The sequence below is a fragment of the Puntigrus tetrazona genome, chromosome 7 (genome assembly GCF_018831695.1).
Source record: "Puntigrus tetrazona isolate hp1 chromosome 7, ASM1883169v1, whole genome shotgun sequence".
In the NCBI taxonomy this organism is placed as follows: Eukaryota; Metazoa; Chordata; class Actinopteri; order Cypriniformes; family Cyprinidae; genus Puntigrus; species Puntigrus tetrazona.
Genome location: NC_056705.1, coordinates 9,989,237 through 10,004,236, shown reverse-complemented (window position 1 = coordinate 10,004,236; position 15,000 = coordinate 9,989,237). Strand labels below are relative to the sequence as shown.

The window sequence follows — 15,000 nt, the reverse complement described above, 5'->3', positions numbered from 1 at the left end:
TACTATTTCATCTTTCAGTGTAATCATTTTACTACATTATTAATTATCTACCTTGTTAGAAAGAACAGCGACAAAATATTTATTATTTGTTCCGTCTATCCGTTTTATTACCGCTTCTATTTTTATTTCTCTTAACATCATTTAAACTCCTTTTATGCAAAACTAGATATAACCGTACTAATGATGCTGTTCAGTTACTGTGCTAGATCTCTTGATCTCCTCTGTCAACGCATATGTCTGTTGTTATGGCAGTCTCCGGTGGTTTGTAGCTATTTTTCCGTCTCTTCTCTTTCTTCTTCACTTAAAAGCAACAGACCAGGTAGGTGTTGCCCCCTTTTGCATGTACAATAAATTCAATGACGAGCCGATGCGCCTGTGAGGTTTACAGACGGATAGACAGGTATCAAGCAATCAGGTAATGTCTTTGGAAAAGTAGAGATTTTTGTGCTACAGCAATCACCCCGTGCTCATTTTCTCTGCAGCTCTGTAGTGTGGAAATCAGAAGCATGTGTGAGGTGAAAAGTTTAGAGCAGGATGGATTTATGCAGCAATCATTAAAACACCATCTGATGGCGATGAGCGAAGGATTTGCTTGTTTTTAGAGAGGCCGGGTCTGTCCCGAGCTGCTGATCTGAGGTCTGTGGCGCCGTCGGTGTGTGCCGGGTGAGTCGGGGACGAGCTGGCCCTGAATCAGTGCTTCGGGGGGAGGGGGGTGAGAGGGGTCAACACGAACAGGAAATCATCAGCGCTGTGGATAAATATGGCAGTGTGCCTCGGGCCCGGCTGGACGTATTAAAGAGTCACACACAAAGAGCTCTTGTGTCTAGACTGACCACTGCATGTGGCTTGACTTTCAGTGATGAACGAGTGACTCGCGGGTTAAAAGACTGTTGCTGCAGGAGGGGGGAAATAACCTCAGCTCGTATCACTCACCCTTCTCTCTTCCTGCTGTCATGATCCCGAGAAATCCTAAATCTTAGGAAGTGTTGTCTGAACTAACATTCAAGTAGTCGTTTCGTTTCTAAATGTTGGATTTTAAAGGTAGCTCGTCTGCTTTCTGCTCCATTAGACACCATGGCATTGCTGCATTTATTTATTTTGTATTATTTAAATACTATTATAGTATTTATTCATATTTTGCACTGGGTTTTATTTTTACATTTTCAGTTTTCTTTTTCTTTTTAAACTTAAGTTTGTTCTTTTGCCATTTTTATTCGTTTTTAAAGTGTATTTTTCCTATTTAACGTTTTGTTTTTTTGTTTTTTTACACTTATTACATTATATTTTATTTATATAAATTTTATTACCTCAGCTTATTTTATTTCAGTTAGTTCTCAATGCAATTATTTCTTAATTACAAAATCGTTAATTCAATATTTATATTTTATTTCAATTACTTAAAACCATTTTTAATAGTTTATTTAGTTAATATTGATTTGTTATCTTGTGCCAAAGTTGTTCCTACTATTTCTGCGATATGTGGCAGGAATAAGAAAAGTATATGATCTTTCATTCAGTCAATGACTGTTTTCAAACAGGTAGTCTTGCCTGCAGCCATTGGTTTGACCAATGTCATTTTGGTCGTGATGCTCAAACAGCTTTGACAATACAGTGCCACGTTGTTTTTGGGAAGTCGTTCCAGGAATCATTTATTTTCCTCCGTCCACATAAGAATGGAGAAAAGTAGCATATGGCAGTATGATAATCCAATATTTTTTTATGTATTTTAGCTTAATGTGGATAGACAACTATAAGTGAGTCGTCTGAAGGACAATTCTACTTAAAATGGTGAGGAAAAACACAGTTTGAGCATCACAACAAAAACATGGCAGCATTGGTTATAAGTAATGGCGGACATTTGGGGGCGGAGCCTTCTGTTTGTTCCGACCAATAAATGGGTTTTTTAAAAATAAATAAGTCGTTATTGGCTAAGTTTGCAATATTATATTATTCTCTTATGATTGAGTAGGCCTTTAAATATTTATCATGAAAAATAAGTAATATAATAAATTTAGAAAGGGATAAACTAGCATATACATCACACGCAAGCATTTGAGCAGAGAATGTCATAAAATTAACCAATTAGAATCAGGCGTTCCAGATTTCCGAGGATCCGATTGGATCCTTCATTCTAAACTAGTTTTGTATGTTTTAAACTAAAGAAACGGTCTCGTTTTCCCACGGCTCGAGGCATATGCGCAACATCCTGCCCTGAAAAACGCGTGCCCTGATCCAGACATATGCAAACACTTATAGAAAGAATGTCAAAGCAGGACACTTACAATCCCTCCAACGAGCAATTCATCCGCTCCGCATCTCACTTTGCATTAACAACCCTCTCGTCTTAAATTCATTTAACAGATTTAATGCGTACGCGCGTTTGACTCCGTATGCATGGTTTGTTTTTCTACGTTCGGTACGTCTGCTATAATAAAGGTTCTCGAGTCGATCCGTGACGTCATGCTCTGACCCCGCGGGAAAGATCGACACCGCCCCGAACTGTCAGGCTTAAGACTTCATACTCCGCTCGGCCTGTGCTGTGATTACCGTTAAGCCATTTTTATTAGCGACTTTACAGCCTCCAGGTGTTTGCTCATGAGCCTGGCTGGAATCGGCCCTTAATAAGGCCGGCCCGTGACAGAAGCTCTTGACTCACGGCTGCTTCATTGACTGAGCAAACTAAACCCTCGCTCTCCTGATGGAAACACTCTTGGACCTGATGTAATTTGACTGAATGGGATTGGAGGGGCGAGTGAAACGGTCGTCCCGCTGAGCCGCCGAAGCACTTCGTTCGCTTGTCCCTGCTTTTATATGAATGCATCTCCTCTGATTTCTGCCCACCTGTCAGCCCTGAAAAAAGGGGTTTTTTTTGGTAAATGTGTTCTGTAGAGGATGTGGAGTTCTGTGGAGAAATGAACAAAAAGCAAGATAATTGTGAGAAATGTCTACGGTGTATTCATAAACCATGAGTACTTCACACTCTGTCAGTTGATTCATTTATTTCATTCGGTAACACTTTATTTTGAGTCTACTTTAGACATTCTACTAACAGTACTAACATTTTCAACTAGCACTAATTAGAGTATTAGCAGACTGTCTGCGTAATAACTTCTTACACTTTATTTTGATGAGTGCACAACATACTAATTTAGAAAAAACTGTGCAAGTATATGTAAACTTATTCTACTAACCCTAAATTAACCCCAACAGTCTACTCTGAGAGTTAGTAGACACTGAGAGTGTAATAAATTAATTTTGTAATAAATGTGTATTATTTTTTTTCCTTATGTCTGTATTTTGAATAAAAATAAAACAATTATTGAAATTAAATATAAATGTAGCTATATATTTTTCATTTAAATATTAATTAGAAAACGTTGCAGTTTTTACGTTATATTAAGTTTACAGTGTATCATTTTGCTCCAGTAATTTCAAATATATATACAAATTTACAATATATATATATATATATATATATATATATAATATAATTTATTTATATGTTAACTTTTATTTCAAAAAATTTTTTTACTGAAATTGCCTATAATTTTTTTTTATCACAGTGAATATCATCACAGGCATCATGATAATTTTGCGCTGAACAAAAGGTTTATGTTGTTGAAATTTAGTTTTGTTTGATTTATTAAAGGATGAAAAAAAGAATTTATTACAAATTTGTGGTTCCCCATTTTTTTTTTATCACAGCCCTGCAATCATGTGTGTTATTGCAAAAGTCAGAGTTCTCCAAAGTGTGTTTTTCTTTTTCCATCACAACGTGCACAAACACATGCTTACACTCTTACTCACACAACCTCCCACCTAAACGGGCGCACACAGGGGCCTTTGTTATAACAGGGAGCCGTTGTATAAATAAAAACGTTTAATGTAAAAAAAAACCCTCTTTTATGGAACATTATTGGAGCCCCGAGGTTTAAAATCCTGTTATTTGAAACCGTTTGACGGGTCTTTTGAATGCAGCTTTGTTTAATGTTGTTTGTATCTCTGCAGGTATTGGTGGAATGGAGGAATTCATTCTCAAATCGGCCACCATCTCAACATCTCCGGCCTGCCCGCCCTTCACGCCGCTCAACTTTGAAGCTACGCCCATCGTCAGAGTAGCAGTCGAACCCAAACATCCAAGTATGTGTTGACGCGCCGAACCAGTCATGCACAGAACGCACTAAACGCATCTCGCGTATGATCTGTCATAGTGCTGCAACATGTACGCTGCCGGACACGTAAGGCAGAAATAACTGATAAGCCAAAACCAAAGAAGAGCGTACTGAATCATCACGGTGACTCAGTAGTAAAAACCAACAGGCTGTTCAGAAGAGTTATTTTTTTCGCTGCCCTGGAGCTAGTCGTGCTTCTGAATGTAATAGAAACTTTTAGGGTATATATTTAGTAAGCTTAGTAGCTTTTTCCGAGCGTCTGTGACGATTCTGTTACAAAACCTTGTGAGATGCCTTCTGCAGAGTGATAAGCCTAACAATACAGAGCACATATTAATGATGGGTAAAACTTTTTTTCATGAATTTGAACTGTATATGTTTGATTTTTGGTTTGAAATTTTTTTATTTTTATATACTATTGCTTTTATACACACACAAACACACACATATATATATATATATATATATATATATATATATATATATATATATATATATATATATATATATATATATATATATATATATATATATATATATTCTGTGTATATATATATATATATATATATATATATATATATTTTTTTTTAATTACTGTTTTTTTATTTGATTTTTCAGTATATGTTTAAAATGGATATTATTGTTGTGCTGCAAACTGCGTTTTCAGCATATACTCCAATTTTTTGGTGTCTCGTGATCCTTTCGGATATTATTTTCACATGCTGACGTTATGAACAGCTAGTTGTATAACACCATTGTGAAAAAACGTGATACTACTTTTAAGAATTTTTTAATGAATAGAAAGAACAGCTTTTTAAGTAAAACAAAAAAAAAACTGTGTAAAAAGTCCACTATCACTTTGGTTTAATTTAATATGTCCTTGCTAAATTAAATGCATGCAATTCAGGTTATTAAGCAATTATTATTAATATTGATTTATTCATGCATTCCAAGAGATTGAGCCCATGATGCTTTTGTTGCAACTTTTTATTTTTTTTTTTTTTTTTGTACATTTATGGAATTGACCTCACTGAAAGATACGTGCAATGCAACCTTACAGTCTTCCCAAAATTAGGTATCTCAGAAGGCAACATTATTATGCTGTCTGTCTTTTGCGACAGCTTTTGCATTATTTAGCATACCTACGATGCCTTAATATACAGCCTGCGCAGTCTCGCTGATACGCAGCAATGACTAACCATAAAAAAGATGCATGAGCGAACATATTAAATCGTCACGTCTCAAGAGTCTCTAAGGTGCAAATATTCCTCAAAAAAGGTGTTTTAATGGCGGCGTCTCCAGGTTCACCCAGCGGTGGTGTTGTGATTCTCATTAGCGGTGTCAGAGATGGCATGGAAACCCCGTCCGTCTCAAAGCATCACACTCGCTCATGTGGGACGCATTAGTCAAGAACACAGCTGTAATGAGGAAGTTAAATGTTTCCCAGTGTAACACAGCGAAGAACTGTCTGATCTGCATTGCGCGATCACACACGAACACAAGAGCTCATTGTGAGGGCGGTCGCCGTCCCAGAGCGCCGATTCTGGGTTTAGTTTCATAACTGTAACTTCAGCTCGCCTTCAGGTCAGGAGAGGCCATTGCCGGTGAAAACGCTCTTTATTAGAAGCGCTCTCATAGTCCTAGTGTTACTGCCGTCACTACATTACAAACAGCAACTTACTTTGATGTCAGACAGCGCTTTTAGCAGAGAATGAGATGCTGTTTTAAAGGGTTATATCATACATTTTTAACTTTTTTGTTGTTTTTTTTCCCCGAGATCTGCTTATAATGTTAGATTGTCGCACCCCAAACCGTCAGAATAAATTTTTTATGAGCCTTTATGACTCTTTGAACCTTTAAATGTTTTTTTTTCGCTCTGTGTTTGCGAGAAGAATAGCAGCGTTTTAACTGCGGGTCGATATGCTTTACGCTGCTCTGTCCTTCATCATCGTGACAAAGCCGCGTCGCATTGACTCCACAAAGCAAAATATAGACTCAAATGTTCACACAAGTGTGTGTGTGTGTGTAGGTGAGATGCCAAAGCTGGTGCGAGGGATGAGGTTACTGAACCAGGCCGACCCGTGTGCCGAAGTGTTGATTCAGGAGACAGGAGAGCATGTTCTGGTCACTGCAGGGGAAGTGCATCTACAGCGCTGCCTGGATGACTTAAGAGAGAGGTAAGTTATTTATGTATATTTACTAGGAAATTCAAACAATAAATGCCTTTTGGCACTGATACACTTAGTTCAAATGGCAACACGATCACCCCTTACTCTTTACCACTAGTTATAGCACAAAATAAAACATTTATGTCTTGTGTAATCACTCAAATGTGCGTTTCAACCATGAAAAGACACAACCTACAATGTCGCACAACCTCCACAGCTGCTTTGTTCACTAAAGAATTCGAAAAGAGCATTTCGTTAAATAAATAAATACACTTTATGCATTGTCTTTTAATGTAACCTGTTTTTTGATTTAACCTGTTAATGTCTTAACTGTTTAAAGTACTGCATGTTTAAATAAATTTGTCATGAAATCAAGTTATGACAGCCAACGTGTTAATAACTGTATTTCAACAATCAATTTTGTAATTGATTTCAATTCAAATCAAAATTTCAAAAGTATTAGGGCTCCGTATATAGTTCCCAGCATTGGCTGAGAGTTTTTCTTATCCTTAAGAAATTGTACTTTAATTTTTAAAGAAAAAGAAACAAGCAAGCTATTTTATTTATTTATTTTTTTATTTTATTTTATTTTATTTTATTACCCATGATTCCTTTGTCATATATACATTTATATTTATATAATTTGGGGTAAGTAAAAATAATTTCAGAAGGATCATGTGCCACTGAATACAATAATGCCTCACAGAAATAAGTTATATTGTGCAATATATTAACAAAGAAATTGGTTATTTTAAACCGTAATATTATTACACAATTTTTGTTCATGTAAATGCAGCCTTGGTGATCTTCTGTACCAGCCTATCATAAAAAACTGCACATTACAACAGAAGTATGAATTAATATATAGAATATGATGGCTGTCGTAGATGTGTTTTATTCATGTGCACTGCGTATGATTGTTTCTCATGCTGAAATTAAAACACTGACAACACATTTAACTTCCGTCATTTCTGCATATTCAGCAGAAAATAACGCAGGGGTGATCGAAGTGTGAAAAAAGCAATTATTGGCTAATAGTAATAATCAGGAAAAAAGGCCATCTTATAGAATGTAGAATGTATTTCCATTTAATTTAGTGTTTTATTTGCATGTTTTAGCGCGTGATATGAATGCATGAAAACATTATCAGATGGCCGTGTTTTGTCGGACCAGAATTCTCGATCAACTCTTACTTTTTCTCTTTCTCTCACTGTATCTCTCCGCTCATCTATCTTTCTCTCTCTGCGGCGGTGGCAGATCAATATCTCTTGATGTCGCTCTATGAGCTGCACTGTAGCAGAGCTTAGACCAATTCACACCTCTGGAGCTTCTTCTCGACACAAACTGGCTCGGCAAATTATTCATGACAGTTTTTTTGCTCGGTTCGTTGGGAGCTTTTTCGGCCGCTGTGACATTGTGAAAGCGGCAGGTGCTTTTGAGAAGATATAGTTTCCGTTCTCGATTCCGATTGGATAATCGGCGCTCGATGCGCACGTTGCATCTAACAAGCTCCGTATAGATTTACTGGAGTCAAAAAAATAGGGGATTCAAAACTTTTTATATTTTTAATTCAACTGCTGATCAAGCGTCAATATCATATGTTAAACAGAGTGGCCTAGAGCTCGCTTGTTTATGTTGGATTTGACATATACCCTCGTCATTAAAATGCTGAAGATGTTGTCTCACATTTTAATAAGACACCGGGGTGCATTTGGCTTGCCCTTGAGTTTTACTTTGTATAAACAGCATATCTGCATAAATTAGCAGCACCACATGCTAAATATTGGTTGGAGTTGGAGTGTTAGCCGTTTAATCTATCACATCTGCCCTTGCATATCATTAGCTGGACTTTTTCTTCAATATTTTCCAAAGATAACTTCTTTATATAGGTCGGACTGTGGGTCTTAAGAAGAACATGTCAAAATTTGCTATATGCTTCATCCATTATGATGAATTTGGTTCATCGGTTGATTGTTTGCAGTATCGTTATTTCTAATATAGGTTATTTAATACATGCATTGTACTTCAACATTCATACAAAAAGATCAACAAATGTTCAACAATCAAGTCATTTCTGATATTTTGAAGTAAAAAGATTTAATAATCCATTTAATTGTAATAATAATTTATTTATTTATATATATAATTTATTTATTTATATAACTCATTTAATTATAGTCATAATTTAAGACTATAAAGGGTGCATATATATATATATATATATATATATATATATATATATATATATATATATATATATATATATAAATACACGAATGTGGATCATTCTTACTGAATTCAATTCAGCTTATCTAATATTGTCACAAATAAATATGAAATTGTACTTTACATAAAAACTTTACAAAAAAAAATCACGTTTTTTCTCTCTTTTTTCTTAAAAATGTAATAAATAAATGAATAAAATCCTATAAAAAAGTTTGATTTGAGAAGAAAATATTTTGAAGTTAGCTGTATTTTAATCCTTTTTCCGCTTAAAATAAGTGAAAATGCGCCGGTGAAGTTTGACACAAGTACACTTTTGTTTAAATATACATTCATACGAAACCAGTCTTGATGGCTTATGCAGCATTGATGGTTTTTTTCAATTTACAGCATCAAAAATCAGTCCAAAGAATCCCTAATTGAAATTTAAGAATTCGTTTTTTGCACTGATAATGTGCTTTGAATGAAAACGAAATTACAATCACATCATAAACATCTACCGACTACTAAACATCTAACGTAAAGGAAACGCGCTCGTGAGATGAGAAATCATAAAATACTCTACAGCGTACGTTATATGAGGGAAAATGTGGATATATTTGAGCCGTCGGGGTAAAGACCTAATTAAAATACTCAGTTCAGAAAAGCGGACTCCGCTGGGTTCATTCCCACTAAAAACAGCCGCATCCTCGCTGGATATCGACCGGCCAAAAAATTCATGAATACATTACCAGTCATCATCCCGAAGACAGAAAGAAATTCAGTGTTTGTTTTGAGGCCGGATGCAAATCGTCACCTAAAATGCAAATGAAACAAGTTATTCTTTATGTAATTTGGGGAACTTTGATAACTCCTGGCACCGTTCATGCAACTGGTTGCTGTATTTTAAATGTAAATGAGGTGACTAGTAATTGGTAAGCTCTTCTGTTGTGCTTTATACGAGAATGAAATTGGCCGGGGTGTTTGGAAAGCCACCAGAATGGCTTTTGTTGTGATTTCTACGCGCTGCCACGGTACGCCGTTGGCCGCGTGTCACCGTTTGTTACAGTTTTGTTGTTCCAGAAACTGTCCTTCATCTCATTGATAGTACTACAAAATCGGTTTGAGTTAAGACCGCCGTGAGATAGCGGGGGGGACAAATCGAGCGAGAAAGTGTCACATTAACACAAAAGCAGCGAGAAAGCCGGCGAGGGATATGTCATGTTTTGTGGATGTAGATTAAATTGGACGATCCTGACTTGGCTCCGCTAGAACAGTGATTGGCTTGTGAAATCACACCAGCGTTCCTTCGCTAAAAAAACCTCGTAATGGTGTAAGGAGACACAAATGAGCTCTCGCACGCTCCCCATCTGCTGCTCTGCCTCGAGCTGCGGGCCTGTAAATTAACACGCGTCTCTCGCGCTGTTATTTGGTCCTGTTTTTAGGCGTTGTGAAGGAAAGACTCATCGGTTTGTTTTTAACATTTCCGCTCAAGCGTTCTCAGCTCAAGCGCGTTTAACGGCCGTTGATGGGGATGGAGATCCCTCAGGTGTAATTTGGCTGGACTGTAACCGAGTCCTTCTTGTCAAGGTTTGGAAAAGCTCCGGCTAATGCACAAGATGTAAACATGCTTAAACTGCCCACTGATTGAGATATGTTCCTGTTCATATTCGCCTGCTTCCTGGCTTTCTTGCGTTATTCCATCTGTCCCACCTGCTCTTTTTCTCCTTCTCCTTCCAAAAACTGGTAGATGCATCATGTATGTTGAAATAGGCCGATTTAGGTTGTAGTTCGTACTCTAGTAGGATTTGGGAAAGTCCTAGCAATATTTCTAGTTTAACAGTTTGACTATATGTATATATATATGCATTATGTCATGTTGTTTTTATATATATATATTACATTTTTAAATAGTCTAGCATTCAACCGTGCATGCTTATGTTCATGGACACAACTCAGTGAGCACAAACAACCTTTATTTATATATATATATATATATGTGTGTGTGTATGTGTGTGTATATATATATATATATATATATATATATATATATATATATATATATATATATCTTTTTTTATCAAACTACAGTAAAACCAATAATATTTTGACATTATTATTATTATTACAATTTAAAAGAACAGTTTTTATTTGAATATATAATACAGTATCATTTATTTCTGTGATGCAAAGCTAAAATTGCATATTTTATATATCTAATAATAATAAAAAAATTATTTAGACTTATTTATTTTCCATGCACTCGTTAGATTTTTTTTTTGTTTTTACTGTCACTTTTAGTCAATTTATTGTATACTTTCAGAAAAAAAAGTATTTTTAAAATGTAAATTATGAATACTGTCCCCAAACAAATCTCTCCCGCTTTACTCCTCAAGTCTTCTTTTAAGTCAGTTTTTGATTAATAAAATCAAGTCTCACTCTGTTTTTGTAATAAATTAGGCAGTGAACCGCGTTTCACATTGACTCTAGGATCATCTGTCACAGAGAGAACGAGGTTCAGTGTTTTGACAGAACCGGTGTGTTAATTTCAAAACTGCAGCACCCAGATGCACAGCTGAAGTCCTGCGATCAGTGTAAAACATCTGCCTCCTCCAACCAAAACAACTCCATCATTTCTGCAACCAGCGGAGAAAACATGACAGGCTGCTCACGGGTCAGTGTTGTAGTGAATGGGCTGTTATTTAGTGGCTAGCTCTGCCCCTCAGGTCAAAAAGAAACACCAGTACCTCATGAGAAGAAAGCCAGAGGTGAGGACCCTTCAGACCCCGAGCTGTTGGTTCGGGGGTCGCGGGGGTCACCGCTGAGGTCAGGAGAGTCCGAGGTCAGGCCGCCTGCAGCGTCTACTGCTCAGTCTGAGTGGCTTTTAAAAATATCCCGTCAGACCTTGGTGTCAAAGCAGTTCAGCGATAGCCTGTCCAGACCTCTGACGCAGCGCCTGTCCTCAGGCCGTTCACAATAAGGTCACGGGATGATGACATCACATCCTCCGCAGAAAATGGGTCAACTGCCAGAAAGCAGAAGACAATGAGACATTACGCCCTCTCTTGTGTTGAGTATTGATTTAGTTTGAGTTTGTTTGGCACAGTATTAGTGATTGTGGGTTAGGGTTAGTCACAATATGTCACTTATTAAGTCCCATAAAATGTACTTAATGGGCCACTAATTGCTGAGTCAGCAAATTATTCTAATCAATCACAGGGGCACACGAAATTGATGAACCAAAGCATGCATGGAAGAGATTGAATTTGAATGTATATATATATATATATATATATATATATATATATATATATATATATATATATTTTTTTATTTAAAAAATTTGATTTTATAAATGTCTTTACGATCACTTTCAATTAATGCAAAATGTCCCTTGCTAATTAAAAATAATATTTTCTTTCCTAAAAAGTAACCCATCTTCTCCACAACAATACCATATTTTTCTCTTATTTACTTCCCATCGAATGTTTCAGCCAATTAAACCGGGTTTTGTAAGCAGTTTGAGAGGAAGCTATTTGGTGAGTGTTTACCCACATCACTGATTGTTTTAGTATAAAAGAGTGCTGTTATTGTACAGTAATTATGGCTATTTTAATGACGTTAATGATAATTCTGCATGATATCCAGTGCAATTTCAATGAACGGGAACGCATTTCTGTTTTCGAAAGCTGCACTGATGGGGCCGTGGAGGTGCACGAGGCAGCAGAGGTTGAGAAACACGAAGTTAGGAAATAACAAAAAATAATGAGGTTGAAGAAGTGTAAGCTAACTGTGTGAATCGCATCACGCCGGGAGCTGTCAGCGGTGAGACAGACCGCCCAGTCACGGCTCCCGGGAGCTTTCTAGTAAACATTTTCCACTGGATTATCTGCTCCCCAAACCGTTCTGTGGCCGTCTGGATCTAACTGGATTACTGAATGTCTCCGCGAAGACAGCAGTCATGTCAAGCGTCTGCTCCACTTAACAAAGCCCAGTGACCCGTGAGACCCGAGTGTCCGACTGTGTCCATTAACCAGTGACCCAGAGTGTGTAGGTCTCTCATTAGATTCAGGCCGTTATGTATTCAAACATGCATTACATGCGAGCACAGCACATGCTGAGTAAGCCAGGATCGTGTGATATTCTTAGGAATCGGCGCGCTTGTGTCTTCCGGCAGAATGTTTATGTCTGTTTCCTCACGCAGACGGAGAGAGATTAATGTGTATTTGAATAATTTCTGCATGAATGGCCCATTGTAAATTAGATTTTACTGTGCCATAACGACTTGCTGGAGAATCAGAGCTCGGCTCTTACCGTTGGCTGAAAGCCAGTCTTGAGTGCCGGCAATAATTTTCTTTCATGTCCTCCCAGTTAGTTTGAAAAATAAGCCTTTTTATACAACCGTTCTTTTTTTCCTTTGGGTAGTCACTGTATTTCATGGCCTCTGTAGTTGCGCTCTGCACATTGACAATAAGGTTGTATCTAATGTAATTTAGCGCAGTGAATCTTTTAGTTTTCGGAATGCTAAATGTCAGTATTGATATTGGGTTTCTTTAGCAGTTTTAATACTGGCCTAATATAAGCCTAATACATAGTACTAAGATTGCTGAATGCTAATAATGTATTGATAATATATGAATATTAAACACGAATATTGTTATAATAATATATTTATATATGTATATATTGATTATTGTAGAATGAATATATATATCAACAGGTGTGTGTATATATGTACACACACACACACACACACACACACATATATGTATATATATACTGTTTTGTTCTATATTTTCAAAGTATCCATACTAAACAAGAATTTCAACCGTGTTTTTGTTGTTGTTGTTTTTTTGGTTTTTTATCGTAATATTCACAGTTATTTCTTAAACCTCTAGGTTTGCTAAAATTGAAATCAGCGCATCCAAACCAATCATCCCGTTCCGCGAGACGGTGATCCGGCCTCCCAAAGTAGACATGGTGAACGAGGACATGGGAAAGCAGCAGAAGGTGGCGGTGATTCACCAGGTCAAGGAGGAACAAACCAAGTATCCCGAAGGCATCCATGTGGACTCCTCCGGTCTGGTCATGCTCACCACCCCTAACAAGATGGCCACTGTCGGGGTGCGGGCTATTCCTCTTCCTGAGGAAGTCACCCGCCTTCTGGAGGACAATGTGGAGCTCATCCGCACAATGGAGCAGTTCAGCCTGTTCGCCCGGGAGGGCAAGACTCTGGACATCAACCAGAAAATCCTGGAGAACATCCAGGACTTCAAGGTGAAGTTGGAGAGCAACCTTCAAGGCCGCAAGTGGAGGGGAGCCGTGGAGCGTATCTGGGCATTTGGTCCGCGCCGCTGTGGGCCAAATATTCTCCTCAACAGCGTCGAGGGCTACCGGAGACCCTCCGTGTGGCAGTGTCTGGAACGAGAGAAAGAAACCGAAAAGGCAGAGATCAGAGACTTTGACAACAGCATTGCCAGTGGCTTCCAGTTGGCCACGCTTTCTGGTCCCATGTGTGAGGAACCCTTGATGGGGGTTTGCTTCTCTGTAGAGAGCTGGGACATGAAGCTTTCTGCCGCTCTAGCGCAGCAAGACTCAATCGAGGAGGATTCCCAGCCAGCAGAGCAGAATAATGACAAGCAAAGTGAGAGTTGTGAGGCTCTCGAGACGAACGCCTCCTCGGCGGGCTCTAATCGAAGCAGGAGCAGAGTGGAGGCCGCTGGGAGTTCGGTGGACTGCTATGGGCCGTTCTCAGGCCAGCTCATCGCTGCTATGAAGGAGGCCTGCAGATACTCTTTCCAAGCTAAACCTCAGCGGCTGATGGCGGCCATGTATACATGCGAAATCATGGCCACTGCTGAGGTCCTGGGTAAGCAGTCTCTGCAAAAACATTTGATTAACACAATCTATATGGAAAACCAAATGTTGGTAAACGGTTTTGTTTCCCATAAGCATTGTAATACCAACAAGATCATAGAGGCGCTCTACAAAATATATATATATATAGTAACATTATTACAAAAGACATCTATTTTCAAGATACATTTGTGTGTGTTTGTGTGTATGTGTGTGTATATATATATAATTTCTTTTGTAATTAAATTAAATATTACCCAATTAAGTAATATCTAAAATAATTTGCAGCTGAATAGAAAATCTCCCATGTCTTAATATGAATACAAAATACTGCAGCAAAGCAAAGAAACACCATTTAATTGGGTTTAAGTTGTCTCTTTAGAAAAACTGAAACTGTAAAGGGCCACTTAAAGAGGTAATTCACCCCAAAATGAAAATCAGTGATTATTTACTCGCTTTCGTGTCACTCCAAACCCAGTGGAAACCCAGATCAGTGATTAATGACCTACATTTCGGTCTGTTCTCCACAAAACTATCAAATGACACAGAAATATAAGTCATATGAAACTTTTATGGTACTTTTATGCCTCTTTTGCGTCCAT

At 37.6% G+C, this 15,000-nt stretch overlaps 1 protein-coding gene across 2 annotated transcripts in view; it reads left to right on the top strand.

The window, feature by feature from the left end:
• efl1 (elongation factor like GTPase 1) overlaps nucleotides 1-15,000 on the top strand; it is a 96,564-nt gene that overhangs the window by 65,685 nt on the left and 15,879 nt on the right. For both annotated transcript variants that reach the window (XM_043245160.1, XM_043245161.1), the window contains exons 16-18: nucleotides 4,009-4,140; nucleotides 6,202-6,349; nucleotides 13,441-14,411. In XM_043245160.1, the coding sequence (XP_043101095.1) occupies nucleotides 4,009-4,140; nucleotides 6,202-6,349; nucleotides 13,441-14,411 (1,251 nt within the window). The remainder of the gene's footprint in view (nucleotides 1-4,008; nucleotides 4,141-6,201; nucleotides 6,350-13,440; nucleotides 14,412-15,000) is intronic.